This window comes from Scatophagus argus, chromosome 11 (genome assembly GCF_020382885.2).
Source record: "Scatophagus argus isolate fScaArg1 chromosome 11, fScaArg1.pri, whole genome shotgun sequence".
Lineage (NCBI taxonomy): Eukaryota > Metazoa > Chordata > Actinopteri > Scatophagidae > Scatophagus > Scatophagus argus.
The window spans coordinates 16,626,760-16,640,867 of record NC_058503.1 but is presented as its reverse complement, the minus strand read 5'-3'; the positions used below and the strand labels follow the sequence as shown (position 1 = coordinate 16,640,867).

Sequence of the window (14,108 nt, the reverse complement as noted above, 5' to 3'; positions counted from 1 at the left end):
TTTATTTATATTACATTATTGCCTTTCCAAAACATAGAGACCACATTCTGGATCTATTTTGTGTCGTGTCAAGAGTGGATGAATATGAAAACCCTACAAGGGTGGTGCAGATACTTCACTGAAAAGTCAACTAACAGTTTTTGGGCCTCGTCCAGTCTGTGTCACCATATAAACCACAGAGCTGCGGCTTGCATATTTTCCAGCTCATCCAAACGTCTTCGCACTCAACACCGACTGTGAAGTGTTATCAAAACACTGTCATTAAAACTCAAATTAACTGATTAGCTGGTGGTGTGTCACCTGGAGACCACTGTGTGAAACCACTTTGACCAAGCAGTGGGTGTTTTCAAAGGGACGCCTGGAGAGTGTCCAGCAGTGTTAAAACAAGCTGAACATTTTGAATTATTTTTCTTCATTAGTGCATGTGGAGACGTCTCCTTCAAAAGCAGTTTTTTGGCTTGTTGCATTTAAGAGTGTCCAACTGACTTTAAAGTTTACTGAGCACCACAATGTAGTTGCAGTATAACCCACAGTACAGCCCAGCCTCACTCACGCACTTAAGGCAAATTTCAGCCTCTCTTGTGTAACTTGTGTATCACCATTACCTCTTGCAATTTTTGCTCATCTTTTGTCCCATTTGGCGTGTTATAAACTTACTGCTCTCATAGCAGCATTTTCGTTTTCAGTGAGAAATAAAAGCTCTGATGAATATATGGTTCCTGCATTAGATAGATAGATAGATCAATAGATAGATAGATAGATAGATAGATATACTTTATTGATCCCAGGCTGGGAAATTACAGTGCAGCAGCAGCAATACACACAATAAGCTATACAAAATATTAAAAATAGCACAGCAATATACACAGCAATAAAAAAAGTGCATAGACAACAAATAAATAGTGTAATGTTGTGCAAAATAAAGTAGAATATAAGGTGCAGTGAACCTAGTGTGTAAAACATACAAAGTGCGTAGTGAGTGTATGTTATGATCAGAGTTTAGCTGTTATTGTATAGTGTGATGGCATGTGGCAGGAAAGATTTCCTGTATCTGTCCCTTCCACAGCGGAGCTGCAGCAGCCTGTGGGAGAAGCTGGTCCGCTGTCTGTCAACAGCACCCTCTCCATCACACAGTTGACAGACAGCGGACCAGCTTCTCCCACAGGCTGCTGCAGCTCCGCTATCGAAGGGACAGATTACACCAAACAGCAGACAAACAAAGTTAGGAACAAGCTGTTGAACATATTGGATCATTTAGCAGTTTAAGAGTAAAATACTTTCCTCAGGAATTGATAAAACAGTGAATGGATACCAGTTTAACTGTGAATATGTTGGACTAGCAGTTCAGTGGACACAAATTAATGTTAATACCCACATTTCATGGATGTATAAATAGGCAACAACTTGCTTACATGTCATCAGTTTAAAATGTGATGATATGGTATATGTAGTGCAGGTTTAATGGCAAAATAAGCACACAATCAGCCTCCTCTAACCAAAAACTTAAAGATAGTAGAAAAGGTTTGCTGTCAAGGTGAGTCTAGCACCCACAGAGCAGGTAGTCATGGTAACAACAGTGGAGAACAGCAGAAATAGACCTGAACCTAACCTGCTGAAACATAGTGAGAAAAACCGTCTGATTGGCTGAGGAGTATTATGGGATGTCAGTTATCAGAATGAAGACGCATGGCAACACATTAGGATGAGTGACGCGAGATTAATATGGCAGCTTCAAAAATCAAGCTGTAAAACATGCAGCATACAAAAAAGACAAATTCTGTTGTGTTCTGTTTGTTATATGTTTTGTTTATGTTTAAGCTGTTTCCTGCTTGGCTTCCTTATGTGAATGCATGTGTTGCATGCATACATACACATATATATATTTATATATAGAATTATAGATGTGTGGGACAGTCGTCTGAATGGGGGAGGGGAGACGGACCTCAAGAAGTCAGCAGAGAGAGAGAGAGGAATGCAGGCAGCTGGTTTGTGTCTGTCAGTGCAACACAGAGAGCCTTCAGTACTGGACTGCTCACACACACACACACACAGAGCGATGAAAGAACGATTTATTTGGACTAACAGAGTGTGTGTTCGGTCCAGGGGCAGGCGGCAGGAAGCTCACTAGCTGACATCTCAACTACATGGACAAAAAGTCCATAAGAGAGTGTGTGGTCAGGAAAAAACCCACACAGTATATTAGAAAGTGTTGGGTGGAGCAGCGTTAGTAGAATACAGTCAAAGTTCACATGGTGTTAGTGGAGGTCAGTGGATCACCAGGCTGTCTCAGACCAACTGATCACCTCACTATTGCTGGAAACTAATGGCTGGGAATACACACACACACACACACACAGCACAGCGATAAAGATGTGAGACAGTGACGCTGTTTTTCATTGTTTGGGCTGTGTAGTCCAGAAAGTTGCATTTGAATTGATGCACTGACAGTGGGGCTCAAGTGCTGACTTGAAATGCGTTGACATTAAGTACTTTGGCTGTGAGAAGGCGAAGGGGCCGGGCTGCTGGGTTCGGATGTGTTCTGGCCGACGCAGATCTCGCCTGCTCCGTGGACGGGGAAAACCTCGCAGCGGAGCCGCTCCGGCCACTGGAAGCCAAATTTATTCATCAAGGCTTCACATCCTTGTCGTGCACGTTCACACAGGGACCGGCAAGGAGGGATGGCCTGCTCCAGCACTGTGCAGACCGGCGCATATATGGAGCAGAGGAAGAACTTGAGATCTGCAGAGCACTGGGCCTTAACCACAGGGTAGAACTGGTGCACCTCTAGTCCGGAGTCCTCCTGGTTCGTGTGGCCCAGGAGGTTCGGCATGATGGTCAAGTTGTAGGCGATGTCGGTGCAAAGCGGGATGGAGATGGGCTGGCAAAACCCGTGTTCTGGGTTGCGAGGGCGAGCAGAAGTGAACGAGAACAGTCCGCACATCAGCCACATGATCCGCAGCAAAACGGAGCCAGTGGTGGACCTGGCCGCCGCCATAGTGGAGGAGGAGGGAAAGGAAAACTTTGATCCAAGTAGGGCGACTTGAAAACAGCTGAAAAGCAGAGAATATCTTCGTTAAATGTCGCCACACTTCGCTTGTAGTCCGAGTAGTTCGAGTTGAAATGGCCCCGATCGTCCTTTCCTCGTATTTTATTTAGGTAAATCCAAGAAAAACGTTCGTCGTGATCCGATGAAAATAACACTTAAAGTCTGTAAGTTCTGTAAGTAATGCAAACTTACGTTATTGCGGCGCGTTTAACACTCCAACGTGACTCGAGAAATAGTTACAATTTTGAACGTCTTATATTTCCAACGCTTTTCCACTTCGCTTTACGCAGAGCGGATAGGAGTCCTGAGCATCGCTCTGCGCGCTCCGTGCACATCCCACCGGTTTCCAGGCGCCCCACCACCGCCGACAGATCGCCGGGTGCCTTGAAACAGATGCTGCGTCTCAGCCAATCCTGGCATTTGTTTTCCTACAGGCTTCTGTCGTGATTGGCTTGTAGTCCTTATGGAAGGAAATACGTTAAAGCAATTACACCAGAGATTTTACAGAAAATAACTATTTACTGATTACTGTTTCAGAAGATTTTGCTTATAGCAGCATTTCATAGCGCATTTACATTTCATAGATGATGCATAATGTTACTTTTTTGCCTTTATGGAAAAAAGTCAGCTCTCACATTATTCTTTAATTTCTCTTTTTTAGACTTCTCTTCTCTACTGAAGAGAACAAAACAAAGTACATTGCTTCTTGAATATTTAAATTGAAGTTAAAATATATGTGTTAAAATATATTAAAGTAAAAATCTGCACAGAATGGGAGGTGGGCTTTGTGCTGACAGAAGAATGCAAAGCACTGATTATAATATATATATTGGAGGGAGAACTCATCTCCAGTGTTCATATATCCTCAAAATGTTCTCCCAATATCTTGATGTAAAAAATATAAATGAAATTTTTCTAGGCTGTGACACAAAACCACATGCCACCATCCAAAATAATTATTGGCAAATGTGGACATAATCATAACAGAATTTATCAAATGTTCATGTGTACATTTTAGTGTATTGTGTTACTTTGGCTGGGAAGGGACCTGCATGAAACATTTACATTCTCTAGAAACGCTGGAAATTATAAGCCAAAATAAAGTGCGTTAACACAGTTTCTCTGAATTGCTGCCTGCATTTCATATTTTTTTTTCAGCAATATCAACGGTTCATTTTAATGAGGTGAAAATTTCCTTTCCTGTTTTTCACGCTTCACATTCTGCATAAGAAATCACACTCTGTAGCACATGTTGTGTTCTCTGAAAGTTGCAGAAAGTTGTGTTTAAGTCTACTGGGTTTTATGCCATTTTGCAGCTGTGAAGCTGAGCCCTCTCCTTCTCCTCACAGAATCTCTACACAGGCACTCACTTTGTGTAGGACATGTAAACACATTGCAGCACAGTGAGCAAACCATGAAAAAAACCCAGATGGATCCCAGCACTTTAACCACAGCAAGCACCACAAGTACCTGTTGCTGTTTACTGCTTAAAAGGTTTCATTTCAAACAATCAGATGCAGCACCTTAAGTGATCTGCATCATTGTGGGAATAAACAGCAACAGCAGGCAAATCAGCAGTAAATTTGGCATGACAGCGTGATCAGTCTGCTCACAGGCGACCAAGTGTGGGAGGTGTAGAAGGTTCCTGGTGGCCTTGCCTGCATTTGGTGTGTTTCTACCCCGAGTGGGATAAAAGAGGGTGGGTGCAGGCTGAGGTGGGGGAAGGGACAGGAAGAAGAGAGAAGGTTAAAGAGGGCAGGAGGAGAAAGAGGAGGGAGCACATGAAGAAAATCTGAACCAAAAGGGAAAAGTCAGTAGTAGTAGTAGTTCCCAGCTGTAAACTGGCCTATAAAAAAGACAAGTTAGGCTAAAAGAGGCCGGTAGGTTCATCTGGATTTCTGACCGACCACAGGGTGAGGCTCATCTGGAAACTTCACGCAACTGATTCAGTCTTTGTACTGACTGAGGCAGAGCTGACCATAATATGACTAAAAAATCACAACCGATGTTGTTAGTACACTGATTTCCCAGGAGAGTATTGGGCAAATCACAGCCCACAGAACCACATGATGTTTGACACGATGGATGCGAGGAAGCAAATGCTGATGAATGAATGGGTGGCTGCCAGGGCTCTGATGAATGAACATCCCAGTGACCTATCGCTATGTTTTCTGTATTGTTGTATTTTTTTATGTATGGAACATGATTCAGTCCAAGGAATATGACTGGATGTTTTTGTGCATACTAAATATGATAAGAGAATATCATCAAGATGACAATTTTCCATCCCAATCTTCTAAAAGGGAATAAATACAGATTCTTCTGAAGGATACTGCAGTTAGCATAAAACAAAAATACAGGTAAACAGGGCACATCTGTGTGATTTTCAGAAATAATGTGAGAGCAAATTTATGCCAAGCTAGATACTGAACTCTTTGTACATATGAGACAAAAAAGAAAGAGATAAGTGTTTTAAATGGCCTTGAAATCACTTTGATCCCTCACACTCACTCACACACTCCTCGTTTCTCCTCATGGTGCAAAACGCAGCAGTCAGTAGCCACACCAGGTCAAATGGACGCACTTCATCGTGTTTTAACTGTCGCTGTTTGTGTGTGTGTGTGTGTTTATGTAGATAGCGTCTGCAGTGGCCAAGTTGCTGTGGGCAGTCCAGCAGGTTTCCAGACAGTCAGTCACTGTTTGAACTCCACTCTGCTGCAGCTGGACATCTGCTGCAAAGGAAAAAAATGTGTTACACAAACAACAAACAGATTTACAGTAGGCCAAAGTGAAATAAACAAAACAAAAAAGGACTTTGATGGTTTGGACTGTGCTTGTGCCGTTCAGGGACGGCCAGAAGCATGACCACCATGCAAAGTATTTGAGCTGCCGTGTGAAACCCAATACTGAACAACTATTTAGACTCGGATCTGAGGTGGAAAAACACGAGCCTTTTTGTTTGGTCTGACGAGGTTTTCAAATCCGCGGACGTCTTACAGGATATGTTGGCTGACCAACAGTATGAAGTGTTTTTCGAGCAGTGAGGTTTAAAAGATTTAATGCACATTGTCAGTTTATGCTGTGCTTTAATTTATGTGACTATGTGTTATAAATTGCAATTCATGTGTTACATGAATTTGTAATCTTTGTTTATTTATATTACATTATTGCCTTTCCAAAACATAGAGACCACATTCTGGATCTATTTTGTGTCGTGTCAAGAGTGGATGAATATGAAAACCCTACAAGGGTGGTGCAGATACTTCACTGAAAAGTCAACTAACAGTTTTTGGGCCTCGTCCAGTCTGTGTCACCATATAAACCACAGAGCTGCGGCTTGCATATTTTCCAGCTCATCCAGACGTCTTCGCACTCAACACCGACTGTGAAGTGTTATCAAAACACTGTCATTAAAACTCAAATTAGCTGATTAGCTGGTGGTGTGTCACCTGGAGACCACTGTGTGAAACCACTTTGACCAAGCAGTGGGTGTTTTCAAAGGGACGCCTGGAGAGTGTCCAGCAGTGTTAAAACAAGCTGAACATTTTGAATTATTTTTCTTCATTAGTGCATGTGGAGACGTCTCCTTCAAAAGCAGTTTTTTGGCTTGTTGCATTTAAGAGTGTCCAACTGACTTTAAAGTTTACTGAGCACCACAATGTAGTTGCAGTATAACCCACAGTACATCCCAGCCTCACTCACGCACTTAAGGCAAATTTCAGCCTCTCTTGTGTAACTTGTGTATCACCATTACCTCTTGCAATTTTTGCTCATCTTTTGTCCCATTTGGCGTGTTATAAACTTACTGCTCTCATAGCAGCATTTTGCTCTGATGAATATATGGTTCCTGCATTACACCAAACAGCAGACAAACAAAGTTAGCAACAAGCTGTTCAACATATTGGATCATTTAGCAGTTCAAGGGAAAATACTTTCCTTAGATACCAGTTTAACTGTGAATATGTTGGACTAGCAGTTCAGTGGACACAAATTAATTTCAATTCAGTTCAATTCAATTTTATTTAAAGTGCCAATTCATAACACAGTTATCTCAAGACACTTTACAGGTGTGTTGACAACACATTCAAAAAGAAAGAAGAGAATCAGAGAGAAACAAGTCCCAGGGCAAAACCCCACACTGAGTAAGCATTTGGCGGCAGTGGCGAGGAAAAACTTTCTTTTAACAGACAGAAACCTCAAGCAGAACCAGACTCACTGTACACAGCCAAATTAATGTTAATACCCACATTTCATGGATGTATAAATAGGCAACAACTTGCTTGCATGTCATCAGCTTAAAATGTGATGATATGGTATATGTAGTGCAGGTTTAATGGCAAAATAAGCACACAATCAGCCTCCTCTAACCAAAAACTTAAAGATAGTAGAAAAGGTTTGCTGTCAAGGTGAGTCTAGCACCCACAGAGCAGGTAGTCATGGTAACAACAGTGGAGAACAGCAGAAATAGACCTGAACCTAACCTGCTGAAACATAGTGGGAAAAACCGTCTGATTGGCTGAGGAGTATTATGGGATGTCAGTTATCAGAATGAAGACGCATGGCAACACATTAGGATGAGTGACGCGAGATTAATATGGCAGCTTCAAGAATCAAGCTGTAAAACATGCAGCATGTGTTGCATGCATACATACACATATATATATTTATATATAGAATTATAGATGTGTGGGACAGTCGTCTGAATGGGGGAGGGGAGACGGACCTCAAGAAGTCAGCAGAGAGAGAGAGAGGAATGCAGGCAGCTGGTTTGTGTCTGTCAGTGCAACACAGAGAGCCTTCAGTACTGGACTACTCACACACACACACACACACACACACACACACACACACAGAGCGATGAAAGAACGATTTATTTGGACTAACAGAGTGTGTGTTCGGTCCAGGGGCAGGCGGCAGGAAGCTCACTAGCTGACATCTCAACTACATGGACAAAAAGTCCATAAGAGAGTGTGTGGTCAGGAAAAAACCCACACAGTATATTAGAAAGTGTTGGGTGGAGCAGCGTTAGTAGAATACAGTCAAAGTTCGCATGGTGTTAGTGGAGGTCAGTGGATCACCAGGTTGTCTCAGACCAACTGATCACCTCACTATTGCTGGAAACTAATGGCTGGGAATACACACACACAGCACAGCGATAAAGATGTGAGACAATGACGTTGTTTTTCATTGTTTGGGCTGTGTAGTCCAGAAAGTTGCATTTGAATTGATGCACTGACAGTGGGGCTCAAGTGCTGACTTCAGATGAGCTGATATTAGCAAAATTTCCTGGGAAACATTTACTTTTTAACTCCAAATTTGTTTCTGTTCTTGCAAACTCTTGCATACAACAAAACTAATAAACACGTGATTCACAGGTCTTGACCAGGCAGTAAACACAGCTTTGTGCACAGTTTCATCAGATTATATAAAGACTTTAAAGCCATGCTAGCACCCCTGTGAGGTTGCAATATGGGTTAAGGGCTGATGTCAGCTTGCTAACATGCTAAAAATAACTATGTTAGCATGATGATGTAACGCTGATGTAATGGTTATCGTGTTATCATGCTAACATTTTCGGGTTGGCTTTAAAAACCAAGTACATTTGAGGGTTATGGGAATAGCATTAGTTTTGCAGGTATTTTGTCATAATTCAAAATACAGCACAAACAGGAATTCTTGACATGAAGATGGCACAAGATGAGAAGTCACAGAATTGCCAAAATGGTCCTGAGAGGTTTGAATAATTTTCATGGCAAACCAGTCAGCAGCTGCTGACACATTTTACACAAATCCTCAACCTCGTGGGTGCACCAAAAGGAAAGCCAGAGGATGACCAAAGTCATCCTGACAGGATTCCTGTTTTGATGTGGACCAATGACCAACAAACACACAACGCCTTCCCTAATGTTGTCTGTCCAAAAGTCGTATTATGTGAAATGTTTGTCAGCAAACTTGATTTTCAAAGTCTAATGTTGCATATTTATTATTGCTAACTTGACAGTGGAGCCCCACAGGTTTCTACTCTGATACTGTCTGCCAGATGGTCATTTGGTCTTCAATACAGATGATGTGCATGATAAATTCCCTGAATGGCCCTACCAATGATCTGCTCTGCTGTTCTCTAGAGAGTCTTGAGGCTGTGGACAGGTTTCTTCCAAACGAGACATGCAGCCAGTCAGAAAACTCTCAGTGGTGCATCTGTAAAGGTCTGTGAAAGGAAGCTCAGGTCTAACCTCTTCTGTGTCCTAAAAATGTGAGCATTTCAAACCACCGTATTAGGGTGAACCGGTCCAGTAAGGGGCAAGAAATGGTTGCTTGAAGCAGTCTCCTGTAGTCCACCATCATCCTATTGGTTGTTGTGATAAAGCAAACTCACCAGGACTCTGACTTCCTTCCTGTATGCATTGCCATTAGTGATGAGGCCTCAGATGGTTTTATCGTCCACAAATTTACTAATAATGCACTGCAAGTAGCAAGCAGCCCTGGTGGACATCGGTTCTTGGGCTCAGTAAGGAGAGGGCAGGGTTGCCAGTCCTTATCAGCTGAGACCTGTTCACCAGGAGGTCAAACACCCAGCTGCAGAGGGACGTGTCAAGTCCCACAGCTGTAGGCAGTGGCTCGAGCGGGATTACAGTGGTCATTAAAAACGAATGTATGTTTTTATGTTAGGAAGTGACCGCACATTTATTTTGGTATAGTGGTATCGATGCACTTTGTGATGAGTTCCTAAATCTCTGCCAGTCTGTGGTATCAAACAGTCAGGTAACCGTGTGGTCACTCAACACCGGACAGTTATGTAGAACTGGTTTGTCCTGTTTGAATCTGTGCTTGTGTGCCTTGAGTGGGAGACTGGAGATATGATCTGCTTTCCATAAAAGGTGGGATGGGGGATGTGTGTAAAACGCTGGTCCAACGTGCCTTCACCTCTGTTAGGTATGCGAATATGCTGGTAATGTTTTCCAGTTCCAGAACGTTTTTAATGCTGGCCCTGTTGTAACTGAGAGCCGCCTCAGCGCAGACATTCTCCAAACTGCTGATAATATCATATAGTTCATCCATGGCGCCAGCTTTTTCTGCTTGCCGTGGAATGTAAACTACAGTTAGAATAATAGAGCTGAACTCTCGACAGGGGCAGAAGAATCTCTCGTCTCAAGTTGTGAACTACTAAAGAAGGTTATCTCCACTATGAGCTCCAGATCATCAGACCCCCAGCGGAGTTAACAGTTGTTGTGTCGTGGTGGTAAACATGAAACCCAGAAGAGCAGAGTCAACACCAGATCAAGAACCTTGATGTCATGTCATGTCAAATTAATCCAAGTGGAGATCCTTTGCTTGAGTAAAAGTGCTAATGCAACACGTTAAAAATACTCTAAAAGTCCTGCACTGGAAATCTTGCTCAAGTAAAAGCATCAAAGTATAATCAGGAAAATCTATTTGAAGTATCCAAGTACTAAAGGCATAAAATTGTCACCTGTGAGTCGCACAGTCTGGTTTAACAGAGTGAGTTAAGCAACACGTTAAATCTCTGTTATTTTCTAAATTGCACACAACAGTCTTTTACTTCCCCTCCCCCACAGCACACACACCCACACACACACACACACACACCAGTCTTGGAGGTGATGTGCTAATTGATGCAAAGTAATGGAGGAGGTGAGATCACAATGGCCACCCCACTAAGCTTTACTCATTCCTTTTTTTTTTTTTTTGTAAGGTTTATATTCAGTTAACCGATGTATTCTTTGTTGAGAATCGGTGACTGATTGGAAAAAAGAAAACAGAAGAGAGAAGGAAGAGAAAGATAATGAATTGGAGCAAAGGAAGGAAAAAGGGGGAACGCAGGGAAGGAAGGGAACCGTGATGGGTGGGAGGGGGGGGGCCTCCTGCGGTCTTGAGGTCAAACACACAGCTGTAGTCATCACCTCTCACTGCGGGACACGCACACACACACACACACACACACACTCTACTGTGATCATCACCCTCTGTGGGAGTTTGACCTGAGCCAGATGGTCATCGCTGTCTCTTTTTACGACCCTCTTTTTCCGTCATGTCCACACTAAGTCAGTGTTTTTCACACCTCAGAAACTGAGCTTTTTTTCGAATACGCTCTCCACAGTGAATGCACCTCAAAACACCAGTCTTGCATTGTAGTGTGAACGAGGCACAACAATGCCAAATCACTGATGTATCAATAACATGCCTTCACAGGGAACTGTGTGCCAAGAAGGTAAATATCTGTCGCCTCAGACCCTCTGTGATCGCTCAGTTTGAGTGTCGACGGAGGCCACGCAATGTGATTAACGTGTCTCTAAAACTGCTGCTGCAAAAATAAAAGATTATGCTATTAAAACTGGGACATGGAAAAAATTATTATTTTCTTTTTTACCTTAACCTTTACCAGATACATCCAAAACTATGTATAAAACTCTTTGTGGTTGAGACATGTCATATCCTTTACCTTTTAAAGAGCTCCCTCCACATGCTGCCTAACCTCACACATTAAGTTTTCTCTTGTATAATTAGATTAGATTAGATTAGATTCAACTTTATCAATCGCCATATCTGTCTTTGTTCATAGGTAACAGTGTTTGTTATATGCTGTATATCCTGAAAAGATATATGCACATCATACAGTATTTAGGTTAGGTTGGTTTAGGCTGACCACAGATGCTTTTTGTGATCACAGCAATATGTTTTATCATGTGATCTCCAAATTAGGCTTTGGTATTATAATAACAATAATAATAATAATAATAATTCTTATTATTATAGTATGTTGTTAAATGAACCTTGATTAATGTTACATCTCATATAATAGGTATTACTCATTCAGTATAATCCACAAATGCATGTATTTAAGAGTTTGGGAGTGTTTCAGATCAGAAAATGATCTCAGTTTATTGAAGTTTGTTGGTGTTTCTGGTCCAGATGTTTGATGAACATAAATGTTGTTTCAGAAGGTCAGACTTCCTCCATCCAAGCCTGCTTTTGTGCTTGTGTATGTGTGTGTGTGTGTGTGTGTGTGTGTGTGTAAAGATCATGCCAAATTACCCTGTGCTTAAAATGTTTTTATCAGGTTCCAGACATGTGTTTCCAATGTTCTTTATATATGCTGCCTACACACTCACACACTCACACACACACATGCACAGAGTACTTCCAGTGCCAGATAGTTAAAATTAAACCCCTCCCTTGTTGTCTCTGAGACAAAGTTAATTTCTTCTTTTTTAGGCATCAGATTACTTGTTTAAAATGAAATTAAAAAATGTGACTGTGGCTTTTTATCAGTGAACTTTGGAAGAGTCACCTGTTGACATTCCACTGAAACAGCGATAAAATATGTTTTCTTGTTGTGGCGGTTGGATTGGAGCTGTTTTTTTTGTTTTTTAATGCTGGACACAATACATGGATTATTTCCTCAACAAAAGCTGGAAAAATGTAGGACTTGTAGATTCAGAAACGGTGGGTAGATTGGGTAAAATAAGAGAAAAATTATAACTCTAAGGAATTCAATCCAAAGATCGTCTCTAATATGTATAATACATTTATGTTGTCATTTTTCAAAAGACAAAAATTATCAGTACAAGATGTCAAGTCATAAGTATAAGAAACTTTGTTTGATGAATCAACATACTTTTGAAGAGAAACACTGATAGTGAGGGTGCAAAAATGTTGTCAGTGAAGGCAGCACTGGGTTTACAGAAGCAAGCAAACATCAGTAACAAGTGGAGTGAATCCTTATTACAAATATGGATGAAATATACTGACAATAAAGGTTTGAAGTTTAAGTTTATAAAGTTTAGATACAGCTACTTATAAGATTCAGTATAAGATCTGAGGCAAGGTTACACAGTGCTGTGTGTATACGTGTGTGTGTGTGTGTGTGTGTGTGTGTGTGTGTGTTTTACCTACTCCTCTGCTCCTCACGACATTGTGGTCAATCAAACCACACTCTCAGACTTTCTGTGTCTCCGTGGCCTGGCTGCAACCCCTGTATGGTTTTACAAACAGAGACACACACTCACACAGACACAGACACACACACACACACACACACACACACACACACTGCCTCTGCAGTCTTGTAAATTCAGGTTGTGTTGTTTCCAGCAGAAGTTTATGAGGGTTTGGACGGCAGAATATTTGCTTCTCGGGTCACGACATGAGGTTACCCTGTGTGTGTGTGTGTGTGTGTGTGCGTGTGTGTGTGAGGGTGGGGCTGAATACAAGAAGAACCGGAGTGATGTTTATTTGTTTTGAAAATAGCAAATATTCTCAATTTTGCCCCATTTGATTTTGCATGAACTGCAACACGTCTGCAAGTACAACTTATAATCAGTAGTTTGCTTGTGGCAACTGACTGAAGCTCAGCCTTTATTTAAAGAACTACACCAGCTTTTCCATATTTAAAACAATTTCTACAGATCATATATATGTTACGTTGCTTTTAACTCTTTCGCAAACCCTGCTCTGTTCCCTTTCTCCTCGCTAGCCTCTCCTAGTTTCCTCTCTTTATTAATACATTTGGAATACAAGCATAAAGGCTTGTTTTTTGGTTTTTTTTAAAACATGAACTACCATTATTGTGGCACAATAATACAATTGAAAGCAATGAAAGTTCATTTTCAAAGTTTGTTGATGGATTGGGTTCAAATTCTGGTGAGAAGTCAGATTTCTGTTATGAGAGCGTGATCTGAAACTTTCTAATGTAACAAGCCACCAAGTTCACATTGTCATTTTGAAGTCTGGCTTTAATTATTGCTTGTTTTTTTATGTTTCCTGGCAGCAAAACTCATGAATGAGACTCTTAAATTTTGGATGCAAACCCTGCTGTTGTTCTTTAAGCTTCTTTTTGCTGTTTCCTGCGTCACTGAACCTCCACAAAAAAACCACACATACTACTTCCAGGTGTATAAACAGGGACTGGTGAACCTTCAGTAATCCATGATGATGAAGATCTGAAGATGAACAATTACATTTACAATGTGTAAGATGATAGAGCTGAATTTCACAGCTGCGAGATGTTCGTCATGATGAATGAATTTTAGGTTAGAAAGAA

The 14,108-nt window shown here is 41.4% G+C and overlaps 1 protein-coding gene across 1 annotated transcript; it reads right to left on the bottom strand.

The window, feature by feature from the left end:
• Positions 1–1,850: 1,850 nt before the first annotated feature.
• On the bottom strand, positions 1,851–3,501 carry LOC124067216 (frizzled-7-A-like). Its single transcript, XM_046404372.1, has one exon. It carries the CDS (start codon positions 2,993–2,995, stop codon positions 2,483–2,485), a length of 513 nt encoding a protein of 170 aa, XP_046260328.1. The 5' UTR covers positions 2,996–3,501; the 3' UTR covers positions 1,851–2,482.
• Between the last annotated feature and the right edge of the window lie 10,607 nt (positions 3,502–14,108).